The sequence below is a fragment of the Cnephaeus nilssonii genome (genome assembly GCF_951640355.1).
Source record: "Cnephaeus nilssonii genome assembly, chromosome: 3".
Taxonomy (NCBI): domain Eukaryota; kingdom Metazoa; phylum Chordata; class Mammalia; order Chiroptera; family Vespertilionidae; genus Cnephaeus; species Cnephaeus nilssonii.
The window spans coordinates 52,255,375-52,276,128 of NC_137074.1; the positions used below are offsets into that span (position 1 = coordinate 52,255,375).

General features: G+C 42.6%; 1 protein-coding gene across 9 annotated transcripts in view; it reads left to right on the plus strand.

Annotated features, from left to right (window-relative positions):
* Positions 1–20,754, plus strand: part of DLG1 (discs large MAGUK scaffold protein 1) — a 254,396-nt gene that overhangs the window by 90,115 nt on the left and 143,527 nt on the right. For 6 of the 9 annotated variants that reach the window (XM_079766511.1, XM_079766513.1, XM_079766510.1 and 3 more), the window contains one exon: positions 11,719–11,817. The exons of the other annotated variants lie outside the window; for them this stretch is intronic. In XM_079766511.1, the coding sequence (XP_079622637.1) occupies positions 11,719–11,817 (99 nt within the window). The remainder of the gene's footprint in view (positions 1–11,718; positions 11,818–20,754) is intronic. 9 annotated transcript variants of the gene reach the window in all.

Here is a 20,754-nt window from a genome sequence, read left to right on the forward strand (position 1 = left end):
CATAATTATTTATATCTTTAGCCTGTACACTGAATTTTTGTATTTAGCTTCCTATTCATTATCTCCACTGGAATAAGTATCAGAAAGTTAACATATCAAAAATGGAGTTTCTAATTTTATTGTTCTCATCTTCAGTGTACCATTTACTGAGATGCTGAAGACAATAATGTTTGGTATCATCTTCTATTCCATTTTCCTTTGCTCTACATTCAGTCTAATAGTAAATCCTATTGAGTCTATTTCAGGATATATTTATGACCTGACCACTTTTCACCACTTGTACAACTTCAAATTAAAGTTGACCCTTGAACAACATGGGGCTTAGGGATACCAGCCCTCTATACATTTAAATATTCGTGTATAAATTTTGACTCTACGAAAACTGAACTAATAGCCTGCTGTTGAACAGAAGTCCTACATGACATAAACAGTTGGTTAACATATATTTTGTATGTTATATTATGTATTCTTACAATTAAGTAAGCTAGAGAAAATGTTATTAAGAAAATCATAAGGAAGAGAAAGTTCATTTACAGCACTACTGTATCAATACTGTAAGCTTACATCATCTATTTACAACATAAATCATCTGTATCTACATCAACATTGTCTAGTATATGATACAAAATACTGTAGTCATTATATGTATTATTAACACTCGACATCAAAAATAAAAAGATAATTTGAGAAAGAAATTTATATTTATTTACAGGTATAACAAAGAAGCAGCAATATGGTTGCTTTATTATAGCCTAGTGCCATGGTCGGCAAACTGCGGCTCGCGAGCCACATGCGGCTCTTTGGCGCCTTGAGTGTGGCTCTTCCACAAAATACCATGGCCTGGGCGAGTCTATTTTGAAGAAGTGGCGTTAGAAGAAGTTTAAGTTTAAAAAATTTGGCTCTCAAGAAATTTCAATTGTGGTACTGTTGATATTTGGCTCTGTTGACTAATGAGTTTGCCGGCCACTGGCCCTAGTGTATTAGATATGATTACTTCATGGTAGCCTAACCTATACATCAATGAATGAATTGTTATGAAATATCTATGACATACAGTATTACAATCATATTCATAATACAGTATTATAAAGTTTGTTACTTTTTAAAAAAAGAAACCACTTATCCTATATAATAAAAGGGTAATATGCAAATCGACCGAATGGAGGAACAACTGGTCATTATGATGCACACTGACCACCAGGTGGCAGATGCTCAATGCAGGAGCTGCTCCCTGGTAATCAGTGCGCTCCTATAGGGAGAGCACTACTCAGCCACAGCTGGACTGATGGCTGATAAGCGCAGCAGCGGTGGCGGGAGCCTCTCCTGCTTCAATGGCAGTGCTAAGGATGTCCAATAACGGCTTAGGCCTGCTCCCTGTGGGGAGAGGGCCTAAGTCGTCAGTCAGACATCCCCCGAAGCCTCCCGGACTGCTAAAGGGCGCAGGCCAGGCTGAGTGGACCCGCCACCCCCCCACCCAAGTGCATGAATGTTGTGCACTGGGCCTCTAGTCTGTAATAATAAGTTGATATGCGGTTTCTCCAGTTACAAGAGAGAGAGGCATACTGTACAGTAAAGTAATTCTTTGAAAGCGATGCTATAAAACAGTAAGAACACTAACAAATTATTAAATTTATATTAATCTAGGGGCCCAGTGCACGAATTCATGCACCTTGAAAGGAACTGTGGGCCTTAATGCTGCGGTGGGCACAGGGTCAGGTCTCGGCCCATCCTCTGCACCCCCCACTGCAGCTCCTGGTCCCCTGTCTGCCGGCAGTCCTGCCATCACCACTCCCATGCACTGACGGCACTGGCCCCACTTGTACCTGCTGACGGTGCAGAGCAATTGGGCCCGGCGCCAGCAGTGGATGTGAGCGGTAGCTGCTGTCCCGATCGCCCCTCAGGAGCAGGGGGAGATGGAGAAGCCCTGAGGGGCAATCAGGGCCAGCAGCCACCACTCACACCCCCTGATGGCACTGAGCGATCGGGACCGGCCCCTGGCGCCAGCATTGGGTGCGAGCAGCGGCTTTGGCACCAGTTGCGGGTGTGAGCAGGGCCGGCGCTGGCAGTGGGTACGAGCGGCGGCTTCAGCACCGGCAGCAGGTATAAGCGCTGTGCGGGACTGCAGCGCACAGGAGGAAAGAATTTTCAGTAACCACCAGAGGCTCAACCTGATGACAGTGACCGACGCCCCGCCTTGGTCTAGCGCCCCCGCTCACCTGCTCCACCATCCTGCCGTGGCCTATGCCACTATGTTCCACACTCTGCTGCCTGCTGCCAACACCTGCCATGGTCTGCGCATGCCCCCAAGGGGTCAGCACACGTCATAGCAATCGGTTGTTCGGTTGTTCCTCCATTCAGTCTATTTGCATATTTGGGTTTTATATATATAGATTATCACTTACCATATGCCTGTGTAAGGATAGGCTATCCACTTTCATGCAAATCATGCACATGATGAATACTCATAGGATGACGATGATGAGGGAGAGAATAAGCTATCTACTATCATCAAATCATGCACATGATATTCTACATAATGAATACCCAGGGGATGACAATGACAACGACTACACACAATGTCTAAAATTGTTCTTGTCATAGTTATTAGATTATCACATGAAAAGACACACAACAGGTAAGTTTAATTGTACTGCATGATAATTGCCTATTATTCATTAAGTGGGAATAGATCATTATAAAGGTCTTCATCCTCATCTTCATTTTGAGTAAGCTGAGGAGAAGGAAGAGGAGGGGTTGGTCTTGCTGCCTCAGGTGACAGAAGCAGAAGAGATGGAGGAAGTGGACAGGGAGGCAGTAGAAGCAGGCATATAATATAACTGTGGAAATACATGGTAATTTTTTGGACTTTTTTGCTTTTTCATTTATCTGAAAATGTTTCTATATGATGCCAATTCTTCTCTACTATTTGCTTTATTTTCAGTGCCCATATCATAGAAAGGTCTGTGTCTTAAAATAAGTTTAAAGCGCTCTTGAACAATTGAAACCTTTTGCTAGATTGTCTAATGTCAGTTTGTTTTCTGGTACTGCTTCTTCATTGTCTTCCTCATTATCTGGTACTGATTCAGAAGCACTCATCTGCATCAGCATTTTTTTTTTGTCATATCCACAATCTCTTTTTTGGTTTCCTTGATTGACTGTTGTAAAACTTGTAAAGTCATGGATAACATCTGGACACAATTTTCTCCAGCAGGAATTGTTTCAGGGTTGGTGAATTTCACAGCTTTTTCCTGATCAGTGATGGCATCTGCAATCCTTCCAGACTTTCAGGATATTCTTACTTTTGTGGTTCTCTTCCATAGCATTGACAGTCCTTTTCATAGAGTACTGTGTATAATGATCCTTAAAGGCCCTTATGACTCCTCATCCAGAGGCTGAATTAGAGAGACAAATGTTTGGGAGCAAGTAGACCACTTTTCACTTCCTTCGGTATTAAACTCATGTGGTTCTGGGTGGCCAAGTTCATTGTCTAATTTCAAAATAATTTTAAAAAGCAGTCCCGCCGAAACCGGTTTGGCTCAGTGGATAGAGCGTCGGTCTGCGGACTAAAAGGTCCCAGGTTCGATTCCGGTCAAGGGCATGTACATTGGTTGCGGGCACATCCCCGGTGGGGGGTGTGCAGGAGGCAGCTGGTCGATGTATCTCTCTCATCGATGTTTCTAGCTCTCTATCCCTCTCCCTTTCTCTCTGTGAAAAATCAATAAAATATATTAAAAAAAAAAAAAGCAGTCCCTTACTGGCAAGGTACTACCTGACTTCAGGGACAAAGCATCAATGGAACCAATCCAGAAAAGGATTCTTGTGCAGGCCTTCTTATTGTACAAACAAAAGGCTGGCAGTTGGTATTTTTTATTTTTTTATTTTTATTTTTTTTGGTTTTTTTCTTCAAGGCCTGGGAGCTAGTAACTTTATAGATGAGGGCAGTCATGATTATAAACCCAACTGCGGTTGCAAAAAAACGTAGAATTAGTCTATCCCCTTCTGCCTTAAATCCTGATGTTTGCTTTTTTCTCCCTTACTAATAAATGTGCTTTGTGGCATTTTTTTTTTTTTTCCAGAATAGAGCACTTTTGTCTCTATTAAAAACCTGTTCAAGCAAATCTTTTCTCTTCAGTGATTTTCTTAATGGCTTCTGGAAACTCATCTGTTGCCTCTTGGTCAGCAGAGGCTGCTTCTCCTGTTATCTTGACATTTTTAAAACCAAAACTCTTTCTAAAATTATCAAATCATTCTTTGCTGGTATTAAATTCTCATACTTTAGACCCTTAGCGTTCCTTTTGCTTTGAGTTGTCATATAATGACTTCGTGTTGTTTTTTTTCTTGAATCATATTACTCTATAGGTATGCATTTCAATCCTATCTAATAAAGAGGGAATATGCTAATTGACCCTCATGCCATTGCAAAGATGGCGGCACCCACAGCCATTAAGGAGGGAATATGCTAATTGACTGCCATGCCCTCAAAGATGGGGGTGCCCACAGCCACAAGATGGCAGTGCTCAGTCACCTCAGCGCTGCTGGGGTGGCAGGCGCACCACAAGACTGGGCCCGCCTGGGGACAGGCCTGGCTGCTCCGAGCGCCTGCCTCTGGAGTTCCCCAGTTTCCTCAGCCCCCCAGCTGCCCAGGGCCGCCCAAGGCTCAGGTAACCAGGGCCAGCCGAGGCTTGCACTGCCAGCAGTGGCAGCAATAGAGGTGTGATGGGGCGTCACCTTTCCCTGATCGCTGGGTTGCCTCTTGCCCCTGAGGGCTCCCAGACTGTGAGAGGGGGCAGACTGGGCTGAGGGACCCCCCCGCTTTCATGCACTGGGCCTCTAGTGTTTTTATAATAGGACTAGAGGCCCAGGGCACATGTTTTCTTTTTTTTCCCCACTGCACCAGCTTATATTGATGGTATTTGTTTGCAGTAACTTTGGTAAAAGAGCATTTGAGGCAAATAAGAAACAGATTTAAACAATGAAAAACCCCTTTATCTTACGGTACTGGACCCCTGCTGAGTACAATGACTTTCAAGCAGAGTTTTGATATATCTACTGCTCTGTATTTTATCCTTCTGTAAACATGCAAAAGGCTCATGGATTTTTTTTTCCTGGTTTCACTGTCCCTCTTAGATAACTTCTTTGACTTTAGATCAGAGAAACATGTCTCACTACAGCATAATAGATATTTAAACAAAGGAATTTGGATTAAGAATATTAACTATGCAGCCTAGCCAGCTTGGCTCAGTGTTTAAGCGTCAACCTATGAACCAGAAGGTCACAGTTCGATTCCCAGTCAAGGGCACATGCCCGGGTTGTGGGCTTGAACCCCAATGTGGGGCTTGCAGAAGGCAGCATATCAATGATTCTCCCTCATCTTTGATGTTTCCATCTTTCTCTCCCTCTCCCTTCCTCTCTGAGATCAATAAAAATACTTTTAAAAAGAATAACTATGCTGTACAAAAACAAAATAAGGTTCTTATTGACAATAGTTACACAAGGGTAATTACTCGCCTTGTTACCTAATGTATTCATAAAAGATCTTCTAATTCCTATATTTCATTTTCTATGAATATACATTTCTTTAGACCTTATTGATTTTTATGTGTATCCTAAGCTCAGTTTACCCCATTCATGTAACATGTTAATATAAGAGATAAACAATTGTTAATTACCTGATAGTACAGTTTCAGTTATCTTTTAGAGTTTCATTTTATGCTATGAAAATCATTTCAATAAATCATTTAATGAGAAAAAATATTGTTTTTTGATAGCTTTGCAGATCTTTTATACTTGGGTCTAACTATGATGTGTAACAGATAATTTTTAGTGGCTATTGTGGATATTATTCTTAATAGTCCTGCCTCACTCCCAACTTCCCATCAGTCACCAGATACACAAATTATATATTCAAAATCTATCTTGATTTGCCTATTCATGTCCATTTTCACCATGACCACCATTTGGTTTAAGCCACTGTCCCCTCTAGGATCGATTATTAGAGCAACCTCTCAATTGTCCCTTCTGTGTCTTCCTATATCAGTCAGGATTCATTATGCATATACAGGGTGGGGCAAAAGTAGGTTACAGTTGTGAATATGCAAAGCAGTTTATTCTTGTATTATTTATTAATTATTGTATTATTTTCCATATGAATAACTGTAAACCCACTTTGCCCCACCCTGTATAAAAACCACTTTAACTATATTAGGCAGAAAGAGATTTAATCCAGGAAGATACACTTAAGATACCTTTTATTTATTTATTGTTGAGTGAATGGAAGTGAAGAGAGTGCTGCATAGTCATAAATGTATATGTGCAATACACATTATGTACCTGGCTGTACTTAATGAGGCGTCAGACCACTTTTATGAAAATCTATTACATTTTAAAAGCTGATTTCAGAATTTTAAGATCTCATATTAAATTTGAAATATAAAGATATGAAGAAAATAAGAATCTAATCAGTTTCAACATTTTTCAAAAAGCTGTCGATTTGAATACTGGTTTAAAAAAGTACTTTTAAAATATGTACAATCCAGTTATTTTACAGGAATTTACAATTTTCTGCAATGTTCTTTGACACAGTGTTAATATTATATAGCCTCTGTTGTCATGGAAACAAGTCTCTGAAGGCAACCTCGGAGGATAATGATTCCATGGTGTTGCTATGGATAGAAACAACTGAGACAGTTGTTAGTCACCTGGTCAAGATTTTTTTTTTTCAAATCTTGGAGATGATCTTATTGAGTGATACAGATGGAACAGGAAGAGAATGATGACTGTTGTCACTATTGTCTAATGAAATATGTATCTAAGATTTTTCAAGTTTAAAAAGCTTATGCTGAAATGCCTCCTTTTCTATAATAACCCAAATATAATGGTCACTGTATATTGTGGCTTCATTATTTATATTAGAATCTTAAATTTGACATTTTCTAATTTAGAATCTTCTTATATAGCTCTCCAAAATTTTACCATACTGTTAATCCTGCATTGAAAATATACTCTTATTTTTCTTAATTTTAATGATTAAATAGCTGTACTGTTCCTCATCATTTAACCTTCATTTGATTATTTATTATTTAAGGCTGTAATTTTGTTTCAAATGAAAATTACTTTGTTGTTTTGTAAATCTTTGTTACCTCAATTGATTATCAGCTGTGACTAGGAAATGTGTGTGTTGATATGGCAATTGTTCGTTGTTGTTGTTTTATATACTTAATTTGTGTTTATTGTGAAATATGAATATGTTTTGAGTATATCAAAATGCATTAACGATCTGAAGACCATGCTGTGGTTGCAGTTAGGTATGCCAGGGGGCGCTATGGCCCAAGATTTTCATTTTACTCTGAAATCTGGTTTAGGACAAGGCAATTTTTTTTCATTATAGAAAATAAATCTATTACCAAATTGTAGATACAAAATAATTAGCCATTTATTGGCAGTTATTTTTTGAAGACTTTCTCAGCAGTATTTGCCTTTCTTAAATTAGAGGCAGGGACATAAGTTCTTTTTCAAAGTACTTGCTTAGTGCCCTATAGAGAACAGAGTGGATTAAGATTGTGTCAATTTCAGGGTTTTTAAAAAAGGGTACTCAGAAATAAAGGAGACAAAATCTAGTTGCTAAAAATCTCTTTCTACGGGAAATAAGAAATCCAATAGTGGAAGTCCAGCACTTCTTTTCCTGATTCTTTACAGCTTCTCTTTTGTGAGCTGAACCTCAGTTGTAAAATGAACTTGATCCCTACTCTTCATCTCTAATAGTCCTACATATCACTGAAATTTGTTAGCATCTTTTAGAACAATTCATGTGAAATGGGTTTTCCTTTTATTTTTTAGAGAATTGGATGGTAAACGATCATAATTGATTTTCTCTTGATATGATCAGTGGGTCTCCCACTTCTCACACTGCATTATAATATCATTGTGTATTTATTGTTGACAATTAGGAAAGTAGAATCTATATATATTAACGCCAAGTGACCGGAATGACCAGTCACTGTGATGCACACTGTGGCCAGCCAACCGGTCTGATCAGGGGCAGGGCCGGCGACCAACCTTCTGCATCCCCCCTCCATCTCCCTCCTCCCCCCCCCCGCCCCCCAACCCCCGCCGGCCAGCCGGACCCCACCCATGCATGATTTGTGCACCCTGCCTCTAGTGTGAAATGAGGCAAGGGGAAGGGAAGGTACTTGTAATCCTGCCCCCAGAGGTTAATTTTTCACACATTTATTTCCATATTTTTACACTTTTCATTTTTCCTTTTTTATTTTATGTCATGTCATTGGCAATACTCCATATGACTTACAAACTGTTTTTACAGATGATTTATCCTTGTTGCCTGATATTTAATCTTATATAATTACTAGAGGCCCAGTGCATGATTTAATCATGCACCTGGTGCACCAGCGGGCTGGCTGTTCGCCGGTGCACCAGGCCTTCCGAAAGCCTCCGGCGCGGCGGAGGCTTTCGAAAGGCCTTGTGCCGGAGCAGACAGCCGGCCAGCTCTCCCGCTTTGGCTTTTGATCGCGGGGGAGCTGGCCGGCTGTCCGCCGGTGCACCAGGCCTTCCGAAAGCCTCCGGCGCAGCCATGGCACAGACGCTGGCCCAATCAGCTACCCCGGCCACCCTGAGTTCCGCCCCCTGCGCCTCCTGCTGGCCCAATCGTGGGCGTAGCAGAGTGATGGTAATTTACATATTACCATTTTATTATGTAGGATCATTATTTACTTAACCATTTCAACACCTTTGGATATTTAGGATATTCCACGTTTCCCCAAATGTAAACAATGCTCAAGGGAATATATTGAGAGTATTAAAACACTTGCTTTTTAAATTATTCCCTTGAGGATAGGTTTCCAGAATTACTATGTCAGAGAGGTTAGACATTTTTATGGCTATAGACAATTACTGCTGAGTTGGTTTTTGTAAAGTTTGTATGGATTTATATTTCCAAGGGCAGTGTGAGAGAGTACTTGTTCCCATGTATTAAACTTTTTTTGAGTTTGTTTATTGTGGTAAAACATATGTAACAAAATTTGCCATTTTAACAAGTTTTAACTGAACAATTCTGTGGCATTAATTATATTCCCAGTGTTATGCAGTAATCACTATTTCCAAAGTTGTTTTTATCACATCAAACAAACTATGTAACCATTGGGCAATGATTCCCTGTGCCCCCATAACTTCTCCTTTCTGTCTCTGAATTTATCTATTGTAAATATTTCATATAAGTGGAATCATACAATATTGTCCTTTTGTGGCTGATTAATTTCACTTATCATAATGTTTTCAAGACTAATCCATATTATAGCATATATCAGAATTTTACTTTTTATGGATGAATAATATCCATTTAATGCATGTACCACATTTTCTTCATCCATTCATCTGTTGGTGGACATTTGGATTGTTTCCACCCTTTTTTTATTATTATTATTCATTTTTTACAGAGAGGAAGGGAGAGGGACAGAGAGTTAGAAACTTCGATGAGAGAGAAACATGTATCAGCTGCCTCCTGCACACCCCCACTGGGAATGTGCCTGCAACCAAAGTACGTGCCCTTGACCAGAATCGAACCTGGGACCCTTCAGTCCGCAGGCCGACGTTCTATCCACTGAACCAAACCAGTTAGGGCTGTTTCTACCTTTTGACTGTTTTGAATAATGCATCATTGAAGGTTGGTGTAAGTATCCAGTTCCCTGTTGTTAGTTCTATTGAGCATATACTTAAGAGTAGATTAGCTGGGTTATCTTATGGTTCATTTTTTGAGGAACTGCCAAACTGTTTTCCCACAGAGTATGCACTCTTTCCCTTTCCTACCAGCAGTTTTTGAGGGTTCCAGTTTTGCACATTCTCATCAACATTTACTACTTTCTCTTTCAGTTTTCCCTTTTTTATTACAGCCTGCTAGTAGGTGTGAAGTGATACTGTAACTTCGATTTGCATATCTCTAGCGAATAGTGATGTTCAGTATCTTTTCATGTGCTTATTGGCCATTTGTATAGCTTTTTTAGAGAAATGTCTGTTCACGTCCTTTGCCCATTTTTTTATTGTTTTTTTTTTGTTGAGTTGGAGTTCTTAGTATATTCTGGATATCAAACCTTCATCAGATGTATGATTTGCAAAGATTTTCTCTCATTCTGTAGGTTGTCTTTTCACTTTCTTGATAATGCTCTTTGGTGTATAAGAAGTTTTAATTCTGATTAAATCCTAATTTGTTTTCATCACTTACGCTTTTTTAATGGTCATATTTAAGAATCAGTTGTCAAATCCAAGGTCATGAAAATTTACCCATTTTCTCCTACCAGTTTTATGGTTTTAGCACTTATATTTAGGCTGTTGATTAATTTTCCATTAGTTTTTATATATAATGTTTTAACTTTTTTTTGCATGTGGATATCCAGTGTCTCAACACCTTATTGAAGAGACTTCATACATTTTTGATAAATTTTCATTGCCTGATAGAGAAAGAAAGTCAACATTGTAATTTCATTTTGTATTTTTATCAATGAGGAAAAGCATAGTTTCAAGTTTAGCTATTTGTTTTCTTTCTGTTTTAAGTCTCTTAATGTACATTGTTGTCTTACTGATTTAATTTTAATGTTTTTATACTTATAGAATATGTCATTGATATAGCAAATATTTATGAATTAATTCCATTTATAGGGTTTGGAATTTGTTAGAAAACACCTTTCTGTGTTCCATTATATCTTTTTAAAAATAATTGAATCAAGTCAGATAGAGTAATCTATACTAATAAAAGGGTAATATGCAAATGGTTGGGACACTCTCATGCGCGCGGGTGGGTGGGGACTTGCAGCATCGGGGATGGGAACAGGGATGGGGCCACAGTGGAGGCCTCCACACACCTGCACTGGGGGTCCACAGGCCTCTGCCATGGCCCGGCCCAGCCTACCTCTTTGGGCAATCCATAGAGGAGCCCTGGATGGGTGGGTGGGGCCTACCTCTTTGGTGGGGTGGATCGTGGGGCTCCTGTACTGTGACAGGGCACAGGCCAGGCTGGGGGATCCCCCCACCCCCCGAGTGCACGGATTTCATGCACCGGGCCACTAGTTTAGTATAAATACCAAAGCTTTATATTTTACATATGTCACTAGAGTTCCCACTTCTTTTTTCATTTTTTCCAAAATATGTCTAGCATATAATAGATACTCAATGAATGCTAGTTGCATTAATGACTTTACAGGCAGGTTCTTGATAATAGAGGTTAATAGCATAGATTAGTTTAAGTTACACAGATTCAATTTTGGAGTCTTTTGAATTTTTTGTGTGTGGATTTGTAAGGCCCAATTATCTACCTGATAGTCTAATGGAATTACTTTTGATTCTTTGAATACAAGGAGGAAAGTAGTCAAATATATTCTGGATGCTAGAAAAATATTTTGTAGTCTGTCTCTGAAGCTCGTGTCTTGTCGCTTTGAGGAGGAGCATTACAAATTGTTATCTTTTGTTATTTTTATTTAAACATCTAAGGAGTAGTCGCTCATTTTAACTACAGAGTAATTAAAGTATTTGTGATATAATTATTAATGAAATACTTTCTGGAAATCATTTTCTCATTCAAATTGAGGTAATATAATAATATTTTACCTATTTTCAGTTCATTCTGAAAACTATAATTTATGACAAAGCTTTCTGTTATGTGATTCCTTTTAATTTTGATATTTTTCCTGATTTTTTGTCATTGATGATTTTTAGCCAACAGAAGCTGTACCTCTCTCTTCTCCCACTGTCCCTGTGATCCCTGTCCTGCCAGTCCCTGCTGAGAATACTGTCATCCTATCCACCATACCACAGGTTTTTATTAGTTTCTTTTTTCTTTATAAAATTTAATTTGTTTCTAATGTTTCTTTTTTTTTAAGTGTTTTAATTATTTGTTAGATTTGGTCATTCACTTTGGGCTTCAATTGACATTTTTAGGGAATTAATATAAATTAATTATCTTATAAATTAAATTTTAGGGATTTACTATAAAGTGGGTTCAATATTTGTCTTTTTACTAGTTTGTCTATGAAATAGGACACATTCTGAACTCCATAATATTGAACCTCCTTAGATTTTTCATGTTTTTTATACTTGTAAATGTGAAACAGTTTTAAAAATATTTTTGCCTTTGGAAATTTTGTTACTGACTCTAAAGATAAAAATAATTGTCTTTCTATAAAGCATTTTGTCCCACATATATATTTATCTTCTTTGGAAATATTCATCTTTCTGTCATTTGATTAAATAATGTACTTCAGACTTATTAAATATAATAGCCAATGCATAATAAAGTATATGGGAATTCTTTGTGCTATCTTCGCAGTATTTCTGTAACTCTAAAATTATTCTTACATAAGGTTGACGTCTTAAAAGTTAACATGTAACAGTCAAAAAATAAAATAAAATAATAGCCAAATGTCAGATTCTGAACCTTTTTCACTTTTAGAGCTTTAGTAGTTCCAAGAGATGGCTTAAAACCTAACTGCCTTAGCAACAGAGTTATGCAAAGTCAAACTGGGGGTAGTATTATTAAATATTAGTGGCCCAGTGCACGGATTTGTGCACATTGAAAGGCAACGGATGCAGGACCAATAGTGCCTCAGCAATAACATAATCCACGGCCGAAGGTGGAATCATGTGGCCCTGCGAGGAATCGGGTTCCCTCCTCTCTGGTTCCAGGTTCTGTCACCCAAGAACCGCCGCTGCCAAGTCACCGCAGCTTGGCAGCTCCTGCGTTGAGCATCTGCCCCCTAGTGGTCATTGCGTGTCATATGTACCAGACAATCAAACGGTCACTTAGCCTTTTGTATATATACTAGAGGCCCAGTGCATGAATTCGTGCACGGGTGGGATCTAGCCAGCCTGATCCCAATTGGGGTGGATCAGGGCTGGGCCTCTCGGGATGAGGAGATGGCGGGAGGTTGACTGGCTGGCCCGCCCCTGATCAGGGCAGGGCTGGCTGGGGGGGCGCTGCGGGCGATTGGCCGGCGGGCCCCACCCCCAGTTGGGATTGGGAGGCCAATTGGGGGCAGGGCCGGCCATGGGGAGGGGCTGCAGGTCTATCATGGTGGAGCAGCTGATCGGAAGCAGAATGGAAGGAGAAAGGGGGACAGGCCGGCAGGGGGGAGGGACCGCAGGAGGTTGGCTGGCCATCCTCACCCCCTGATCAGGCCATTATGCTGGCCACATTGGCGTCATAGCGATCAGTCGTTAGAATATTATAGTGTTACGGTCGCTGGCTTTTTATATATATGGACTAGAGGCCCTGTGCACCAAATTCATGAACTCGGGGGGTCCCTCAGCCCGGCCTGCTCCCACTCACAGTCCGGGAGCCCTCGGGGGATATCCAGCCGACGGCTTAGTCCTGCTCCCCGCGGACATCCTTAGTGCTGCCGCGGGGTTGGGAGAGGCTCCCGCCACCCCTGCTGTGCTCACCAGCCATGAGCCTGGCTTCTGGCTGAGCAGCGCTCCCCCTGTGGGAGCGCACAGACACCAGGGGGCAGCTCCTACATTGAGCGTCTGCCCCCTGGTGGTCAGTGCACATCATAGCGACTGGCTGTTCTGCTGTTGGGCCGAAACCAGCTCTCCGACATCCCCTAAGGGGTCCTGGATTGCGAGAGGGGGCAGGCCAGTCTGAGGGACCCCAGCTGTGCATGATCAAGGCCGGGGAAGGACGTGGCCAGCTGGGGAGGAACCGCGGGAGGGCTCCAGGATGTGTCCAGACCATCTCACTTAGTCCCTATCAGCCGGACCCCAACAGCAAGCTAACCTATTGGTTAGAGCGTCTGCCCTCTGGTGATCAATGACTGGTCGACTGTCTGCCCCCCTGGTGGTCATTTCACGTCATAGCGAGCGGTTGAGCGGCCGTAGCATATCATTAGCATGTTATGCTTTGATTGGTTGAATGGATGACTGGACACTTAGCATATTAGGCTTTTATTATATAGGACTAGTAGCCCCGGTGCACAAAATTCGTGCATGGAGGGGGGGTCCCTCAGCCCGGCCTGCACACTGTCCAATCTGGGACCCTTCAGAAAATGTCAGACTGCCCTCTCATAATCCGGAACCGCTGGTTCCTAACAGCTCACCTGCCCACCCGCCTGCCTCATCGCCCCTAACCACTCTTCCTGAAAGCCTGATCACTCCCAACTGCGCCCTCTTGCGGCCTGATCACCCCTAAATGCACCCCCTGCCGGCCTGATCACCCCCCTCCCTGCTGGACTGATCTCCTCATCTGCCCTCCCGTCGGCCTTTTCTCCCCCAACTGCCCCCCCTGCCAGCCTGATCGCCCCCAACAGCCACCCCTGCCAGCCTGCTGCCCCCAACAGCCTGATCACCCCCTACTGCCCTCCCCTGCCAGCCTGCTCACCCCCAACTGCCCCCCGTGCCGCCCTTCTCACCTCCAACTGCCCCCCCTACCCACCTGCTCGCCCACAACTGCCACCCCTCCGGCATGTTCGCCCCCAACTGCCCTCCCTGCCAGCCTGATCGCCCCCAACTCCCCACCACCCGCCGGCCTGATCGCCCCCAACTGCCCTTCCCTCCTGGCCTTATTGCCTCTAACCGCCTATGCCTCGGCTCCGCCACCATGGCTTTGTCCGGAAGGACATCTGGAACGTCTCTTTAGCATATTATCCTTTTATTAGTATAGATGTATAAATAGATAATAATGATCTTAGGTGTGAAAGATCTTAACCTTTTGCACTCGGATGTCAAGTGTGACTCGACACGGTTAGCATCAGTAGCAGCTCGTATGTCAAGCCACACTCGACACGTAGTTTCACCGCGGGGGGAACGGGATTTTTGTCTGTTTTTCCAGTATCTTTTCTTGTTTTCATTAGCATGAAAGGACAAGTAAAATGTAAATGCCGTCTCAACTGATGCCACCACCTAAGCTTCACCAATGGCATCTTCAAAGGCTGTTTGTTTCTAAGACACATCAGTCACATGAAAAAGGTTAGACAGTACACTAACTTCCAGGGATAGATTATTATCCACTAACTTAGAGCAATGTTTAGATGGAAAGCTCCATATAATCACACCTCACCCTAACAAAAAACACAAAGATTGTGTTGTTTGTTCTAACAGAAAAATCAAAGGAGGAAGAAGAGAGACGATTTATATTTGCGAAACATGTGAATGTAAACCAGGTCTTCATGTGGGTGAATGTTTCAAAAAATATCATACATGAAAAATTATAGAGATTAAAATTACTCTTGGAAGGTATCAATAATTTGAAATATAAAAAAATCCAAATAAATAAGTTTGTATGAAAAGAAACTCCAGTTTTTTATTCTACTGCCACACTTTGTAAAATCTGGGGTATTTAAAAAATTAAATTTCGAGTAGAATAAAGGAATCGAGAAAAAAGCAAGCGAGTGCAAAGGGTTAATCTTATTTAAAGTGTAAATAAGTATATCTTTATGTATTTTTGCAATTATTGATCTAGAGGCCCGGTGCATGAAATTTGTGCCCTGGCGGGTGGTCCTCTCAGCCCAGCCTGCACCCTCCTCAATCCGGGACCCCTTGGGTAATGTCCGATTGCCGTTTTAGGCCTGATCCCAGGGATCGGGGCTAAACCGGCAGTCAGACATCTCTCTCAAAATCCTGGACCGCTGGCTCCTATTTGCTCACCTGCCTGCCTGCCTGGTTGCCCCTAACTGCCCCCCCACCCCCGCCGACCTGATCGCTCCTCACTGCCTCTGCATGCCGGCCTGATCACCCCTAACTGCCCCCCCCTGTCAACCAGGTCACCCCCAATTGCTCCCCCCCAGCCATCCTGGTCACCCCTTATTGCCCTCCCCCGCCGACCTAGTCCCAATTGACCCCTCTGTCGGCCTGGTCACCCCCAACTGCCCCCCTCCCTGCCAACCTGGTCACCCCACGCAGCCTGCTGTTCAGTCGTTTGGTCATCCCTCACCCCCCTGCTGGCCTGGTCTTATGCAGCCATCTTGTGATGGCATTAGGGTTAATTTGCATATTACCTCTTTATTATATAGGATAGTATACAATCTAGGTAAAAATAAGTCCCATTGTGGGGGGAAATGGAATATCAACTATGATTATGAGCATTTCCATGCATTTTTACCCCTCCTAAAAAATGAAAATCAATAGGAATATCATACAAAATATGATTCTAGGAGAAATTACAGGTATTATACTAAAACTTTAACCCTTTGCACTCGCTTGCTTTTTTCTCGATTCCTTTATTCTAATGCTAACCGTGTCAAGTCACACTCGACATCCGAGTGCAAAAGGTTAATAATTCTAAATAAGAGAGAGAACCAAGACGGCAGTGTAGAGTAACCATTGGAACTTGCCACCTCGCACAACCACAACAAAATTACAACTAAAATACAGAGCAACCATCATTCAGAACCTGAAATCTGGCTGAATGGAAGTCGTACAACTAGAGGAGTAAAGGAGAAGTACATTGAGACTGGTAGGAAGGGTGGAAGCATGGAACAGACTGATTCGATACCCACGTGTGGCGTGTTTAATAGGGAGGGATATCTCTGCTGCAGAGTTCTCAGGTGAGAAGCAGGGGATTCCAGACCCCCAGCCAAGGTTCCAGAGCTAAGAAGAGAAGTCCTCATAACTTTGGGCTGTAAAAACCAGTGGAGATTGTGACTGAGTGACATGGAGGCTGCTGGAGACCCATGCAGTTCCTCTTAAAGGGTCAGAACACACTTACTCTGACCCAATCCCTCTGGGCTCCAGCACTTGGGAGGCAGCTTTGGGTGATCCAGGGATATATGGGGAGGAACTAGATTACCTGGCATCAGGGCAGGAATTCAGGAACAGCTTTCTCCCAGACAGGAGATCTCACAGGGTTCATTGTTCCTGTGTTGGGACCTGCCCCCAACGCAGAGCTGACAAGCAGCCATATCTGAGTTGTAATCAGCTTGTATCACATTGTTTGCTGCCCCCTGGTGATTCCCTGACACCCCACCCAATTATAGTCCCACCTAAGCTGTTTGCAGCTGCTATTACATATGAATGGCCTGTCCTGGCTCAGGCTACAGACTTTCCTAAAATCTCTCAAGCAACTGCTGGCATCTTAACCTTAGCGTGCCCCATACCTTTCATTAAGAGGCCCAAGACCCAGCACTAGCACCAGCCTGCCTTGCTTCAGAGCTGGGCATAGCTTGGGCACTTCCAAACCCAGTACAAGTAGCAGCTATCTGCAAATTACTCTATAGCTCCTGCTGGGTGGCCCAACTATGGATCCAACAGAACACCTACTACACAAGGCCACTCTACCAATTACAAGAGACATAGCAGCTCTACCTAATACACAGAAACAAACACCAGGAAGCAGCCAAAATGTAGAGACAAAGAAACATGTCACAAATGAAAGAACAGAAGAAGTCTCCAGAAACAGAACCAAATGAAATGGAAGCAAGCAAACTACTAGATACAGAGTTCAAAACAATGGTTATAAGGTTGCTCAAGGATCTCAATGAGAGCTTCAAGGGACTTAGTGAGATTTTCAAGCATCTTAGTGAGAATTTTTAGAACCTTAGTGAGAACATCAAAGACATGAAAAAGGGCCAGTCAGACATTAAGCATACACTTACTAAAATAAAGAATAATTTACAGGAATTCAAGAGTGGAGTAGAGGATTCTGAGAATCAAATGAATGATTTGGAATATGAAGAAGCACAAAACACCCAATCAGAAGAGCTAAAAGAAAAAAGAATCCAAAAATATGAAGATAGTGTAAGGAGCTTCTGGAACAACTTCAAGTGCACCAACATTCACATTATGGGGGTGCCAGAAGGAGAAGAGAGAGTGAGCAAGATATTGAAAACCTCTTTGAAGAAATAATAACAGAAAACTTCCGCTACCTGGTGAAAGAAATAGACTTAAAGTCCAAGAAGCGCAGAGTCCCAAACAAGAGGAATCCAAAAAGGCCCATACCAAGACACATCCTAATAAAAATGCCAAGCCTTAAAGACAAAGAGAGAATCTTAAAAGCAGCAAGAGAAAAGCAGTTACCTACAAGGGAGCGCCCATATGACTGTCAGCTTATTTCTAAACAGAAGGGAGTGGCAAGAAATATGTTGAAGGCCTCGGGTGGGGGCTCTGGGTGGGCTAGAAGGGGTCAGTGTGGATAAAGGGGACATATGTGATACTTTCAACAATAACGATTTTTTAAAAATATTCAAAGTGATGAGTAGCAAGGACCTACAACCCAGATTACTCTACCCAGCAAAGCTATCATTTACAATGAAGGTCAGATAAAGAGCTTCATAGACAAGAAAAAGCTAAAGGAGTTCATCACCATCAACTATTGTTACATAAATTGTTGAAGGGTATTGTTTAAGAAGAGTATGTAAAAGAAGAAGGAGAAGAAGAAAAAAGAAAGCTCAAAATCATGAACAATAAAATGGCAATAAATATGTATCTATCAACATTGAATCTAAAATTCAAAATAAACTAACAAGGAATCTAGTGAACAAAATAAACATGAATAGAATAGAACCAGAGGTATGGACACATGAAACAGACTGACAAATCTCAGAGGGAAAGGGGGATGTGAGGAAGAGATTAACCAAAGGACTTACATGCATAATAGAGGCCCAATGCACGAAATTCGTGCAAGGATCTCGGCCCTCGCAGCCCTGGCTTCGTCTCAAAGGACATCCAGAAGGTCGTTCGGCTGTCTGGCCTATTTAGCATATTACGCTTTTATTATTATAGAGATTTGCATTACCTATGGACACAGACAATAGTGGTGAAGGCCTTAGGTGGGGTGGGAACCAGGTGCAGGGGGGTTCTGGGGGGAGGGAGTAAAGGAGGACATCTATTAGTAATACTCTCAACAATAAAGATTTTTAAAAAATAAATAATTCTAAATAAGCAGCCTAAGGATTATTGTAATAATGTAGCATCTTTCCACATATCTGGAATTCAGTAATATAATTATTTCTTTAGTAGGAGACTTAAAAGTTTATTTTACTCTTATCACTTCAATTCATCTTTTGGTGTCAAAATAGTTTTCTAGAATCCTTTAAAATTTTGTAGTGGTTTCTGTTTTTATTATATTCACTAGAGGCCTGGTACACGAAATTTGTGCACGGCAGGGGTGGGGGGTGTCCCTCAGGCCAGCCTGCACCCTCTCCAATCTGGGACCCCTTGAGGGATGTCCAACTACCCGTTTAGGCCCAATCCTAAACAGGCAGTTGGACATCCCTCTCACAATCCAGGACTGCTGTCTCCCAACTGCTCGCCTGCCTGCCTTCCTGATTGCCCCTAACCGCTTCTGCCTGCCAGCCTGATCACCCCCTAACCACTCCCCTGCCAGCCTGATTGATGCCTAACTGCTCCCCTGCCAGCGTGTTTGCCCCTAACTGCCCTCCCCTTCAGGCCTGGTCACCCCTAACTGCCCTCCCCTTCAGGCTGGTTTCCCCCAGCTGCTCTCCCCTGCAGGCCTGGGTTCCCCCCCGCCCCCAACTGCCCTTCCCTGCAGGCCTGGTCACCCCCAACTTCCCTCCTCTGCCGGCCTGGTCACCCCTAAGTGCCCTCCCCTGTGGGCTTAATTGCCCACAACTGCCCTCCCTTGCAGGCCTGGTCCCTCCCAGCTGCCCTCCCCTGCTGGCCATCTTGTGGTGGCCATCTTGTGTCCACATGGGGGCAGGATCTTTGACCACATGGCGGCAGCTATATTGTGTGTTGGAGTGATGGTCAATCTGCATATTACTCTTTTATTAGATAGGATAAAGACCTGGTGCACGGGTGGGGGCCAGCTGGTTTGCCCTGAAGGATATCCCGGATCGGGGGGGGGGGTTCCCTTGGGGTGTGGGGCGGCCTGGGTAAAGGGCCTGTGGTGGTTTGCAGGCCGGCCACGCCCCTGGCGACCCAAGCAGAGGCCCTGGTATCTGGGATTTATGTATCTTCTACAATTGAAACTTTGTAGCCTGGAGTGGAGCCAAGCCTCCTGCTTGCTCTGTGGTGGCAGCCATTTCTGTTGGAATTTATGTATATCTATAATTGAAACTTTGTAGCCTGGAGCGGAGGCCTAGGCCAGCCAGGGAAGCTTTGCTTCCTCCATTGCCAGGGGCAACCCTTGCCTCCTGCTCTTCCAGCTCCGTAGCTGCCACCATTTCTGTTTGGATTTGTTTACCTTCTATAATTGAAATTTTGTAGCATTGAGTGGAGGCCTAGGCTGGCAAGGGCAGGCAGAAAGCTTGGCTTCCTCTGTTGCTGGGGAAACCCACACCTCCCCCCTGCTCTCTGTGGCCACAGCCATCTTGGTTGGGTTTATTTTCATATTTGCTCCTGATTGGCTGGTGGGCGTGGCTTGTGGGTGTAGTGGAGGTATGGTCAATTTGCATATTACTCTTTTATTAGATAGGCTAGGGAACCTGACCTATCCTGTTCAGAGTTCTCTGATTCATTTACTCCAAGTATCCCTAACATAGCATCACACTACACTTGGAAATTGTTGAGACATTGCCGTGTTGTTATAAAGGTCTCAAAGTTAATTTGATCTGGTTTAGAATTCCAGTTACAATCATGTAACCAAGCAGTTTACTTAACCATTCTGAGCTTCTGTTTACTCATCTATAATACTGAAGATGATAATAGTACTACCTTGACATGTTTTATGGTAATTAAAAGAATGATAATGCATGGATGGGTAGCTGGTCTATGATATTGGCTATTCATATTGTTAGTTATTTCATATTTCTTTGAGATAATAAACCAAGGAACAAATTTATAAAAACAAGTGAGGATATCTGT